Below are 12,990 nucleotides of genomic sequence, written 5' to 3' on the forward strand. Positions count from 1 at the left end.
GACAGAAGCACTCACAGGGGAAGGGGTTGGGTAGCCCTGCTGTGGTAAGGTTCACACGGACAAAATGGTTCAGGAGTTGGGGGTGGGTTTGGTATCAAAATCACCTCTTGCAAAAATCTCTTGCGGTGGAGCGTGGTTCTCTGCTACCTTGCTAGCATTGTGAACAAGTCTGGTCTACTGCCAGTTATGTGTACGCACACCCCTGTGCCAAAAGGAAACCAGCCACGCCGGAGGAGCAGAGAACGGGGCAACTTATCTCTCCTGATCATGGAAAAGTTTTCAGCAGATGGGCCGAGATATCTGGGTCGCACCACTCTCTTTTCAGAACAGAGAACGTTAAGCTGTTCAAATTTCACTTAAAGAAAGAGAAGCAATCTCCTTGCCCTCATGATTGCAAAGAAAATGTGGAGGATATGATGAAGTCTATTTCTGCTCACACATACACACAGAGACAGGGAAAACCTTGGAGAGTCTGCATCCCACACATTTTCCTCTTGCCCCCTCCCTCCCTCAGCTTGAACCCTTTCAGGGGTAGAACATGTTTTTTAACACACGGGCTATGGTTGGGAAATGTTCTAGCCCGACATCTTCTCTCCTCCCTTTCAATTTCTCCAACATAAAACGTATCCATTTCTGCGGTTTGTGACGCACGCACAAAACGCACAACCCAACTGGCACACCTAGAACCGAGGCACATCAAGCACAAGTCAACCAAAGGCTGCAAATGAAATTTCATAGCGTGGATTGTGGGCAGAATCCCGCTGAAGCAGCCCCTCCGTGTTCCCCCCACCCTGCCAGAAGGTGTTCTTTCGTGTGTGCCCCCTGCCTCCAGAGGACTCGCCCCTCTTGAGATGCCAAGAGCTGACTCTAACCAAATCCTGCCTTAAAACGGGCTTTAAAAAACCTCTGGGTGCTTTGAGAAGGATCATGCACCCTTGAAACTCAAATGTTGATCCCAACCAACTCCAAAGGGCTGCCAGGGAAGATAAAAAAGAAGCAAAAAGTATCACAATGAAGTCCTTAAAGGCAGGAAGTTTAAAGCCACTGCACAGCCATCGTCTTTGTTCACCAAAGAAAAAGGAGGGACCCCAAAGCCCTTCCAGTACAACTTCCTACTGACGAACAGAGGGAGAAATCAATGTTCTTGCCTTCCCCCCTGTTGAGGTTAGCTTCAGCAACTGCAAAAGCACAGCAAGAGATCGAGGGAAAACGATCTGTGGGATGGTGCCAGGATTCTGGGAAGCGCTACCTGTACTACGGGGTGGCAGAGGACCGGATGTGTCCAGGATAGCCACTAAGGCAGTTTTCCCCAACCTGGTGCCCTGAAGATGTGTTGGACAACAACCCCCATCATTCCCCAGCCAGCATGGCCACTGGAATGGTGGCCTTTGTGGTCCAACTCATCTTGAGCCCGCTGGGTTGGGATGGCTGAGCTACAGGCAGTGCAGAAATCAGGCAAGATGAGGGTTAGTGGGTGACACACGTTACCTTCGTCGTCTAGAGTGGGGTAACTCCTGGCTCCCCGGAGGTCGTACTGGGCCTCGTCTTTCTCTGAGGGGATCTGGCTTGCTGAAAATGCAGCCATTGGGCCAGCTGGCTTGATGGCTAACAAGGCACTCCGCCCTTTCTTCGAGGGAGACGCTTTCAGAGCTGCAAAGGGGAGCGGTGTTGGACAGCAACAACAGATGTCAAACAGGGGAAGGAAGGTGAGGGGACTCTCATGTGTGCAGGATCCAGCTCTTGGCCCAGAGAAAGCCCCTCAGCCCCGGCAGAAAATCACCCCCCCAACCTGAGAAAAGGTTCACAGAGCTGCCCTATGTATATATTATTGATTTATTAATATTTATATACTGCCTTTCCACAGGTGTCACCAAGGCCGTGAACAAGTCTAACAAGAATACATAAAAACATGAAAGCCATGCAATCATATTAGAACAGCGTGACTACTGTTCAATACAATTGTATTGAGGGGATGTGGAGGAGATATATAAATTTTATATTTATTTATTTAAAACATTTCTATCCCACATTATATCATTAAGATCTCAGGGCGGTGTACAGATAAAATCACTTTAAACAGTATAAAATGATAAATAATTTAAACACCTAAAAACCTATTAAACCATTAAGCAAGCTAATACCAGTTAAAATCTAAAACAATAAAACAGTTAAAACAATATGCTATTTATGCATTTAGCCCTCAAAGGCTTTGGTAAAAAGCCATGTTTTTACTTGGCGCTGAAACAAGACCAATGCCTGCGCCAATCGGGCCTCCAAGGGGAAGGCATTCCACAACCAGGGTGCCACAGCAGAGAAGGCCCTCCCACCCATATGTGTGGGACTACAGCTTCCATCATCCCCAACCAGACCCTGTTGGAGTTGTAGTCCAACACATCCAGAGGGCACCAGGTTGGGGAAGGTTGCCTTATCCCATTCTATCACTATACAGCAAGCTTTCCCCCGCTTCAAAGCCTCAAAGGGAAATTAATTTTTAAAAACGAACTGCAGGCAAACACACACGTACAGGAACTCTTCCTGAACACCGTATTGGTCATGAACTTGAAGAACCTCTCTGCATAGAAGCTGGGCCTGTGGACTGACACCGTGTCCTAGAAAAACAAGGATGGAGAAGGGAATGATAGTAAGAATAAAAGAATAACGTAAAGTGGGAGAGGCCTTCTCAAAATAGCCAGGTCTCCAAGGCAAAGTGTCGTGAAGCTGCGGCTGTGAAGAAATCAGATTGCCATGTATTGGCTTCGCCCTTGCAAAAGCTACAAATAAAGCTTGGAGTTCTGCTGCCTGCCTGATTGCGCTTGTGATTAGCTGCTTGCTCTGATTTTGCAACGAGCTTTATTATAGAATTACTTATGCAGATCACACTACCAAGTGCAATGAGGTGTTATGGAGTGACAATGAAGACAGGTTCCTGCCCTAAGAAGCTTACAATCTAAAATCAATGCATGGAGGTGAGAGGAGGAGGAAGGAAAGAAGGAAATGTAGATGTGCTGGGAGGGAGTTGCAGTCATAAGGAAGAGCAAGGGAGAGTAGATTTATACATTGTAAATCCCTGAGGGCAGGGGCCTGTCATTCATGGATAGTGCAATAAGAAGGACGAGAAGAAGGGAGAAAGAGAAGTCATCACACATTTTAAAAAGCGAATTATACCAGTACTTATAACAAGGTGGCAGAGAACAGGCATTCCTGTCTGTGTGAGAGGGAAGGGGGAATGCCTCTTTGAGGTTGGTTCGTGCTGTGACATATGCATACATTGTTATGCAGAACCAGAAAGCATTGGTGCAATCTTGGCATTCCCTCCTGTGTGAGAGTAAAGAGGAAAAACCTCTTCCAAGATGGTGCCTGCCTCTGGCAGTTCTTAATAAACACTTGCATTAAAAATGTTGCACATTTTTAGATGGCATGCGTACATGCTGCAGAAGGCACCAACATTGAAGATGCATTCCCCTGTATGTGAGAGTGAAGGGGGAATGCCCCTTCCAAATGGTGCCTGACATTAGCAGTTGTTGACTATTTTCAATACAAACACTTGCAAGCATTCCGGAAGTAAGATTCCACTTTTACTCTCACATGGCAAGGAATGCCTCTTCCAAGATGACACCATTTCCTGCTGGTGCTGCATAACAACGCATTTGTATGTCTTTGGCATTACAATATCAGTCTCTGTCCATTCCAAGACCCTGCTCTGCTATTCTTTAATTGCAGGAATAGAAGCTGGTTGCAACAAATACATTCTGCAATAATAAAATAGCTACCCTGGGTTGGATGCCATCAAAAAGATTAACAGAAATGCAGGAAGCTGCCTTATATCCAATCAGACTTTTTTCTCCATGTACCCCAGTATGGCCTGTTCTGACTGGCAGCAGCTCTCCAGGGTCTCAGACAGAGAATAGTCTTTTTCATCATCTGCTAGCTAATCCTTTTTTAACGAGATGTCGGGGATTGAAACTGTGACCTTCTGCATGCAAAGCAGGTGCTCTCCCGCTGAGGTATGTTCTCTCCCCAACAGTCCAAAAGATTTTGTTTTAATTCTTTTTTTTTATTGTTAGCTGCCTTGAGTGCCATTTCTGGGTAGAAAGATGGGATATTAAATAAATGAAATATAAGCAAGAGAGATGTGGTCCACACTCTTACACGGGGCTGGGGTGGACATAACAATCCCAGCTTCATGAACGACTGTTGGGCCAGCGTGCTCCCCAACATCCCTTCCCCCTGCTGTGTGCCAGCTTGTGTGCTTTGCTGCTGATCTCTTTAAACCACAGTGCCCCCTTATGACACAGGTAGCGGTTGTTAGAAGTGGCTTACTAACCAGGATCGAATGGTGAGTTAAGATCCTGGTTAGGAAACAGGCATTGAGCCTACACAGTTCCCTGTTGCGGACGTAACAAAGAATTGTGGTTTGATTTAACTAGAACGCAGCCAGCACCAGAGCCAGTGTGCGAGGAGAACACCAGGTTTAGGAAGCTGGGATCACTGCGTCCAAACTGGGAATCACTGTGCCCTATTTTCTGTGCCCTATACATCTACTTTGTTAGGGAGTGTAGAAAAGTTACGACGGCTTTCCCCAACCTGGCACCCTCCAGAGGTGTTGAACTACGACTCCCAAAATCCTCAGCTAGTATGGCCCTTGGTGCTAGTCTGGGGAAAGCTGACCTATAGCATCTGTTTCTGTGGCAACCTACACTTTGGAGAGCATAGAGGAGCCCCAAGAATGCAGCTGGGCCGCCACCAGAGCACCCCATTTGCTTGGCGGCCCTTCTGGCTCAAACTCACCCCGTCATGGACGAGAGCCTTCCACGTATGTTCAAGCTTCTTGATGAACCTGGATTGTAAGGAAAAAAATGGGTGTGTGCGCATAAATAAGACGGCATTATCCCTAAACCAAAAGGGCCATATTCCTTGCCTTTCTGCAATCAAAAGAAGGGGTGAGAGATGGGTGGGGTAGAATTTTAAGGGCTGGTAGAACTACGGCCAAATCACACTCTAGGGTAGGAGGACCCTTAACACCCCCTACAGCCAAATACTGCCTCCCCACCGCCAGTTTCCCCACCGCCTGTACTTTCCACTCCCTTCCCCACTCCAGAGAGTCTCAGAGAGATACCTCCTTCCTTACTGCTAGCTGGAAAAGAGCCAACAGAATCTGGGATTACTGGATGCGCGCGCCTGCATGCTATATGTGCTCCTGCATGCATGCGAATGGGTGTGCAGCAGTCTGTGCATGCAGCTCCTGACACCCCCCCAAAAAAACCAGGGTAACATGTGGCCCCCGGAGCCGAAGAAGTTGTGTGCCCCTGTCCTAGGGGAACTCAAGGGGGCAGATCTGTGCACCTTCTTCCGTCGAAGGTCAAAAGAGAGTCCCAGAATGTGCCTACCGGTAGGACTGGAGGATGTCTATGATGCCCACGTGAAGGAGTAGGCGCTCTGCTCTGCCATTCACAGCTGGAATGCCGCCCATCCTGAAGGGAAAAGACCAGGCCAGGCTCGTTAACAGCCCCTCACTCGGATAAGGACACAATCCTAAAGTGCACTTACAAGGGTGCAAGTCCTACAGCACCCAACGGGGCTCGTCTCCCAAGCCAACATGCCTGTGCTTTGGCTGTGTTCACTGCCTCAAGGCAGAACCACATACACAAAGGGGCATTTCCCCTAACAAGAGTCAAACGTATATGTAAGTCAGGATGAAGAGAAAAAAGTACTACAAACTTGCAAAGACTGATCGGTCCTATATATGCACAAGCACACACATGCATGTGCGTGTACATATACGTGTGTGTGCATTTAGGACTTTGATATATTTGTATCAGTCACCTCAAAGCAACCAGTTGGGAACCGTTTTATAGCTTGTATCATTTTCCTCTTTATTTAGAGAGTCAAAATGATGAATGCACATTAAGAGCAGCTCTGTTGGTGTTTCAGAAAGCATCCTGCTCCTCACAGTGGCCAAACAGATGCCTTCAGAAAGCTCACAAAGCAGGGTGAAAAGGAAACGGCTCCCCTGCCTTGATTACCTGCCCCCTCTCCCAGCAACTGGCATTCGGAGGTGGACTGCCTCTGAATATGGAGGTCCCATTCATGCTCCAAAGCCACTGACAAGACATCTTGCCCTCCATAAATTTGCCTAATCCCATTTTAAAGCCAACTGAGTTGGCTTCTTCTGACTGGGTGGTCTACAACTCCCATCAGCCCCAGTCAACACAGCCAATGATCAGGAGCGATGGGAGCTGTAGTCCAACACATCTGGAAGGCTGACCTAAGCGAAGTAAGAGACTGGTGTGTTCATGTAGACACACACAGACAAACCTATTATTATCTGTATCTGCCACCCCGGACATGCTGACGTGCTGCACTGTAACTCTCATCATTCCCAGCCAATGTGGCCACTGACCAAGGCAATCCAACACATGTGGAGGGCACCAGGTTGGGGAAGGCTCATCTACATAGCTCCAGAAGGATATATGGCTCTTTACAGAGTACAAGAGAATGTCTTCTACCCCGAGGAGCTTACAATCTAAAACTCAACCACAGAGAGAGGCAGGGCGTAAACAGTGAAGGAATCTGCAACTGTTTCAGCTGCGCAACTAAAAGCAAGGGAAAATCTGCTGGATTTACTACCAACAGTTCTATAAAACTGATAGGCGGTTAATGCATTTTTTTCTCCACCTAACTCCTTCCATTCTGGATCACTAACAAACAGGCATCGATTGTTCAAAAATTCATCTGTTTTCTGTCTCCACCTCTTAAGCCAAGGCTTGGGGGAGCCTATGGCCTTTCAGATGTTGCTGGACTCCAATTCCCATTAGTCACAGCCAGCACGGACTGACTTGGATTCCTGCATGGTTGGACTCGGTCTTATAGGCCCCTTCCAACCCCACTATTCTATGATTCTATGATGCGAGTTGGGGTCCAACCATCTCCAGAGGGCCACAGGCTTCCCACCCGGCTTAACCTCAACCATTTCACTTCACCCCAGGCTCTGGGAACCCATTCATTTATCAAGGGTATGACAGGGTTAACGACTGTACTTTGCGGAGACAATTTTGGCTGCCATTTGCAATTAAATAAATTGCAGCTAAAATGGTCCATGCAAAGAACTGGCTGATTCACTGCAAGTAATTACAGGCTGACTAACATTCCACAGGCCTGGCCTTCCCTTTTTCATTTAGGCCAATAAGACCGCCCTCCTGTGACTTCAGCAAACGTTCCCCATGTTCTGCAATCTCTCTCCAGCCTTTGGAATGAGATGTTCCTCCTCCCTAACTCCCCACCCTCTGACTCCCCTGCGCACAGAAAACTCACAGGTCAGTGAGGAGACTGGCTCTGAGCGATGCTTCTCAGACATCCTGTTTTTCCATGGAGCTGGCTCAACATCCACAGCAGCTCGTTTGGACAAGCCTGCTCCACCCTGGTCCAGCCACACTGGATTGATGAGTCAAGTCCACAGGCTTCAATGAACATAGGCCACAGCACCCTTGAGTGGGAGGCTCTACCTGTACAGCTCTTCTGCTTGCCCCTGCAGGGAAGGGGGCAAAGGTTCGGGCCACCAGCCCCCACTTACGTGTCGTCCGTGTCGATGGACTCTCCCCGGGCAGCTCCGCCCTGGATCGACTCCATGGCTGTGGAGTACAGGGCTTTCTGCCCCACGGGGCGCTTCTCGTCGGACATGCTCTGGGCGCCGTCTGCCTGCCGCTCCCGTTCCTGCTGGTCTATATTGTGGACTCCCAGGAGCAGGCTGTAGTCCATGATTTTGAAGCTTTCGAGCACCTGGAAATGGGGGGAAGGAGGGAGGGATTCAAGGGGGGAAAAGGGGGGATTAGCCAGGGAAACCACTCCGGTTGTGTTCCACAAGCTAACTCCGCAGTACAACATAGCCTAGCGGCTAAGAGCGTGAGAGAGGGGGTCCCCAAACTCAGAGGTGGAGCACATGCTTTGCAAGCTGGCAGTCCCAGGTTTAAACTCTGCTGTCCCCAGTTGAGTGGCCACAGACAGCAGGCCTTGGAAAGGCCTCTAAGTGGCTCAGTGAAACAGCCTTCCCCAATCTGGTGCTCTCCAGATGTGTCGGACGGCAACCCCCACCATTCCTCTTGCAGCCCAACACATCTGGAGGGCACCGGGCTGGGGGAAGCAGTCGGGTGGGCTTCGTCCCCCTGGACCTACCAAGCAGTCCCTCTGCAGCGTCTTGACCAGGGCGCTGAAGGTGTCCGTATCTAGCATGATGCCATCGGGCATGTCCTGCATGAAGTCCAAGTCCTTGTAGGTGGGGCCTGACTTCTCCTTCTCCTTTTTGGACGCCCGGCGCTTGTAGGTCGAGCCCTTGAGGTCGTATTTCAGGTGCATCTTCACCACCCGGGGCAGGATATTGTTCATCACCACCACCCGAATGTTTTTGCCCCCGGACTGGACGCAGTAGAGGCCGTAGAACTTGGGCAGCAGCGTCCGGGGATTCTGGTTCAAGTTCTAGAAGAGTTTGAAAAATAAAATTAAAACATAACGTTTGGACGGGCACCTTGACAAATCGACAACACACAACTGTGTGATTCGGGTTCCAACGTGAATTTTCAGCATCCTGGCCACTTCAGCTTTCACTATTCAAAAGTGAGGTTTCTAGTCCTCATGTGTTTGTAATTTATTCTGTTATATATTTATGTTTATTTTCAATATTTATTTAAAGAATTTTTTTTAATCCCACTCTTGACTGGGAAAAAAGGCTCCGAGAATGGCTTACAGATAATATTCATTGTCATCATCAGATTTATTTGTCGGCCGACCGTAACATACAGATGAATAAAACAAGAGACAGTCCCTTACAACTGAAAAGTCACGACACAAAAGGAAAAAAAAGGGATGGGGAGGGAGGAGGGAAGCAAATGGGACGTTGTGAAATTTTTGTCCCATCCTTCCCTTCAAGGAACTAAGGCAGCATACATGGCTCCCCACACCATTTTATCCTCACAACCGAGGCCACCTAGTGAACTTTGCAGCTGAGCAGGGTTTTGAACTCGGATCTTCCCAGTCCTAGTCCAACGCTCTAACCACGACCCCAGATTGGTTCCTTGAAACCATACGGCAGCTTAAAAAAAAGAAAGGGAGGCACAGACTTATCAATTGAAGACAGCTACGAAGATAAGCTTGAAGACACGCAGACAGGGCCTGGTAAAACCTCTGAAGCCAAAGGAGAGCACAGGGAAATAGGAAACTGACTTATGATGGGGTTGGACCATTGCTCCATCTAGCCTGCATTATCTTCTCTGACCTTCAGTGGCTCTCCAGGCTCTCAGGCAAAGAAGGGTCTTTTCCCATCACCTGCTAACTTGATCCATTTAATTGGTGATGCAGCTAATTACGACACGTTAAAGTGCTACAGAAAGGGGGAAATGACCTCAGTTGTGATTTTATTCTGGCTCTGTGTTGGCTTAGTTTTATGGCCTCTCAGCCTTATAGATGATACTGCTTATGATTGGTTTTTACAGCTTTATTTTTTAAAATGATAATTCCTTCTAGTAGCTAATGCAGGTGGCCAAGTGCCCATCGTTTTGGAAGCAAAACAGGGCAGCCACCCAAAAGACGGTAATGCCTTCTACACACCTTAGGAACAGAGAGGTTTGCAAATGAAAAGAAAAAGGTCAAGGGGAGGGGAAAGCAACCTAAAGCAGCCCAAGGACACCTTTCAGTTTCAAATTATGTATATAAAAAAGAGTTCAAGACGAGCAAAGGGTTGGATGTGCCCGATCTCGGAAGCTAAGCAGAGTCAGCTCTGGTTAGTACTTGGATGGGAGACTGCCTGGGAATCAGACTTCCTGCATTGTGCAGGGGGTTGGACTTGAAGGGCTCGACCTATAAGTGCCGGGCATCCAAAAAGGAGAAGGAGAAGTCTTACAGGCCCCTTCCAACCCCATGATTCTATGAGGGGTTCCTGCTACAAACCCACAACAGCCAGGAAGTGGGTTCTAGCACGTACCATATAATAGCCCGGAAGAAGCTTCTGGAGGAATTCGGCCTCTTTGTGCATCACCGTTTTGATAATGAACTCATCGTCACTGGTGACGTAGAAGAGGGAGCCACTGGCTCCGGGGTTGGACAGTTCGATCAGGGGCTCGTTGCACAAGGAATACTGAGGGAGGAAGGAGAGGAGGCAAGAAAGAGGCAGTCAGGAGTGTGCAGGGGGCTCACATTAATAGGCAAGCAGGTGGGCCCTCCGTCCACCCCAACCCAAGTCCCACGCTGCTGACCCACGGAATCTGGATATTGCTTGGATCTACACACCCGAAGCCCCACTTTTTATTTGGGCAGGGGTGAAGAGAAGCCGCTCTTACCAAGTAATCATCTGGACGAATGCCAAAAAGCTCCCGGAAATACCGAAAAGCCACTGGCGCGTACGTTTTGAACCTGAAGTCCGGGTAGTGGTGTGCAGGGGTGAGGTTACTGCCTTCGCTGCATGGGGCGGGGGAGTGCAGACACAAACCGAACAAGTCAAGCATTTTCCTCTCAGTCAGTAATAGTTATCAGCTGTAGCATTTTTGCTGTTAATACCAGAGCTAGCTGCAGCACTCCACCCCCCGGCCCTCTTGGAAAGGGGCTTGTCATGTGTGCACACCTCCCAGCATGACCAAGAGATACTGGCTGAACTGCCATTCACATGACACCTAAAAATCTCCCTTTTTGCATGATGCAACCTCCCTCCTCACTCGAAGCAATCTCCCCTCCCAGCACTGCCAGTGGCATCCTACCTGGGAAAGAAAATGCTCTCCACCACGTAGAAATCCTGCATCAAGACGTCCCTCTCGGGCTTGGAGCTCAGGTTGCCCACCGTATAGCCAATACCGAGTTGGATGGCCCCCTTGAGCGTGGACGATGTGGTCTGTGGTGGACAGGAGGGGACAACGTCAGTGCGATCTCCCCGAGGCTGAGTCATTGGCAGAAGGAGGAGGGAAGCACGCAGGGTTTGGATGCAGGGAGAGGGGGCTCCACCTGTACTCAAAGCTCAACCCTAGCCGGTCTCCAGATGGCCTTGCCCCCTTCACCCACCCCACACCCTTTCTGTGCTTTTGCATGTTTGTCCCCATTTTAAAAGGATGAAATGACTCTCCTAAAGCATAGAGTTTTAGGTAAAATATACTCCTATTTTTGGTATATTGGCCCCGCCCAATACTGCAATGTGTCCCTGGAGAATGTCTCTGAAATTGAATTTGGCCCATAAGCTGAAAGAGGTTCAACTCCCCTGCGCCAGGAGATCACACCTTCTTGTACGTGGTTTCCCCCGAGGCATCGACCCCTCGGTGGCCAATCTTCTTCCCCTGGCCGGGCCCTGGCTGCCCTGTCAACGATGGTGCCTGAGAAGGGAAGGTGTTCAAGGTGAGCACAAATAAGCAAGGAAAACCCACCCTAGATGTAAAAAAGAAGTGAGACAGGGGGCACAGGGAAGGTAGGAGTCCCATGGAGCTAAGACACAGAGAAAGTCAGTTATTGCTCCTTGGGGATACTCTCAAGGGATGCTGGTCATGTTCCTCAGGAGAGGGAGTGCTGGACGAGTTTCACTTACTGTATTTATTTCTAACCTTTGCGTTCTGTACTCTTAGCCTGTGGGGCTCTTGAAGCAGCCAACTATCTTTACAAGCTCTCCTATAAATATTACCATAAACTACATGATTTCAATCACAGCTAAAACCCAAAAGGCCCAGAGGGCAACCAAAGAGGCAAGAAAAGGCAGCCTCAAATCTCCCTCTGGTGATCAACACCCAAGACGGTTTGTTTCTTTTAGGCAACCTGCTAAAGATCCAGGAGTAAATTAGCCAGGGAGTTCTGGATGAAGGCTTGGCTGACCTAAGACACTCGTTCTCCACCCACCCTGGGAGCAGTGTGCCTAAACATCGCAAGGGAACCTAGGGGAGGAGGCATTCCTTCAAGAATCCAAAACTATGCAGGTAGCCAGAACTCTCTGCATCCTGCTCCCTCAACTCTGTGGAACCTGAGCTCACAAGGAGGAAGGATAGGGTTGGAGCAAACTGTTAAGGAAGGAGATGTGGATGTGATGGAGCTAGCTCATGGGTGGCAGGGGGAGAGACACTCTTTTTATGCTTCTGGCAACTACAAATTGAGGAAAAGGCAACTCTGCAGGGGTAACAACAGCTGCCAAACAGGAGATAGTTCATTCATTCCATCACAGCATTATTACTGGCTCTTCAGCCAAGAAGTTTTCTGGAGTGACTTAGATGCAGTCAGTAAAAGAAGAGAGTCCCTGTCCTCAGGCTTACAATCTAAAAAGACATGGCACACAAGGAAAAAGGGATGCGGAGGGAAGAGGAAAAAATAAGTCGCCGCTCATCACTCACTCTCACACACAGCACCACCATCACAACTGCAAGTTATTCTCTGGGTGTCTGGAAAAAGGATTGGGCCAAGCTGTGGAACTGTTAGCTGTGCCTTGGAGCGAAAGAGGATGGACATATGAATCAATGGTTTACGTGCAGCTCCTCTAGCCTGCTGCCTTCCAGATGTGCTGGACTGCAATTCCCATCATCTCCAGCCAGCATAGGAATTGCAGTCCAACATATCTGGAGGGCATCAGGTTGGTGAAGGCTGCTGTACACTTAATCTTGGGAGTAACTCACACTAAACTCAGTAAGACTAACTTCTCAGGAGACATACGTAAGATTGCACTGCAAGAGAACCACAGCCCCCAGTTCTATTGACTTCTATTTTATTTTATAGATTTTTATCCTGGTTTTCCATATAAAAAATTAAATATTAAGAAGCTGCTAACAACATATTTAAATCACACCAAAAAAAGTCAGGATCCATAAAAGCACAACTTAAAATATAAGCCATATACAAAAACAACAAACTCAGAAGCATTAAAATAAGCTAGTCAAACCAGCCAGAAGCAACAACTGGCTCACTGAAACAGCTACAGTACAGCTACTGCTTTAGCGTGGAAAGAAAAGGTTCCCTGGAGAGATCTACAGTTTTGGGTGCCACCAT

At 48.5% G+C, this 12,990-nt stretch overlaps 1 protein-coding gene across 3 annotated transcripts in view; it reads right to left on the bottom strand.

Moving 5' to 3' along the window:
- The window catches only part of LOC146333728 (phosphatidylinositol 4-phosphate 5-kinase type-1 gamma-like), a 70,481-nt gene that overhangs the window by 21,232 nt on the left and 36,259 nt on the right, over nt 1-12,990 (bottom strand). For all 3 annotated transcript variants that reach the window (XM_084825808.1, XM_084825810.1, XM_084825809.1), the window contains exons 3-12: nt 11,250-11,342; nt 10,740-10,870; nt 10,326-10,443; nt 9,971-10,123; nt 8,170-8,469; nt 7,571-7,776; nt 5,388-5,471; nt 4,789-4,837; nt 2,525-2,609; nt 1,489-1,650 (exon numbers count right to left, since the gene is read on the bottom strand). In XM_084825808.1, coding sequence (XP_084681934.1) covers nt 1,489-1,650; nt 2,525-2,609; nt 4,789-4,837; nt 5,388-5,471; nt 7,571-7,776; nt 8,170-8,469; nt 9,971-10,123; nt 10,326-10,443; nt 10,740-10,870; nt 11,250-11,342 — 1,381 coding nt within the window. The remainder of the gene's footprint in view (nt 1-1,488; nt 1,651-2,524; nt 2,610-4,788; nt 4,838-5,387; nt 5,472-7,570; nt 7,777-8,169; nt 8,470-9,970; nt 10,124-10,325; nt 10,444-10,739; nt 10,871-11,249; nt 11,343-12,990) is intronic.

This window comes from Heloderma suspectum, chromosome Z (genome assembly GCF_057233095.1).
Source record: "Heloderma suspectum isolate Gila_16-S chromosome Z, 16-S_ref, whole genome shotgun sequence".
Taxonomy (NCBI): Eukaryota; Metazoa; Chordata; class Lepidosauria; order Squamata; family Helodermatidae; genus Heloderma; species Heloderma suspectum.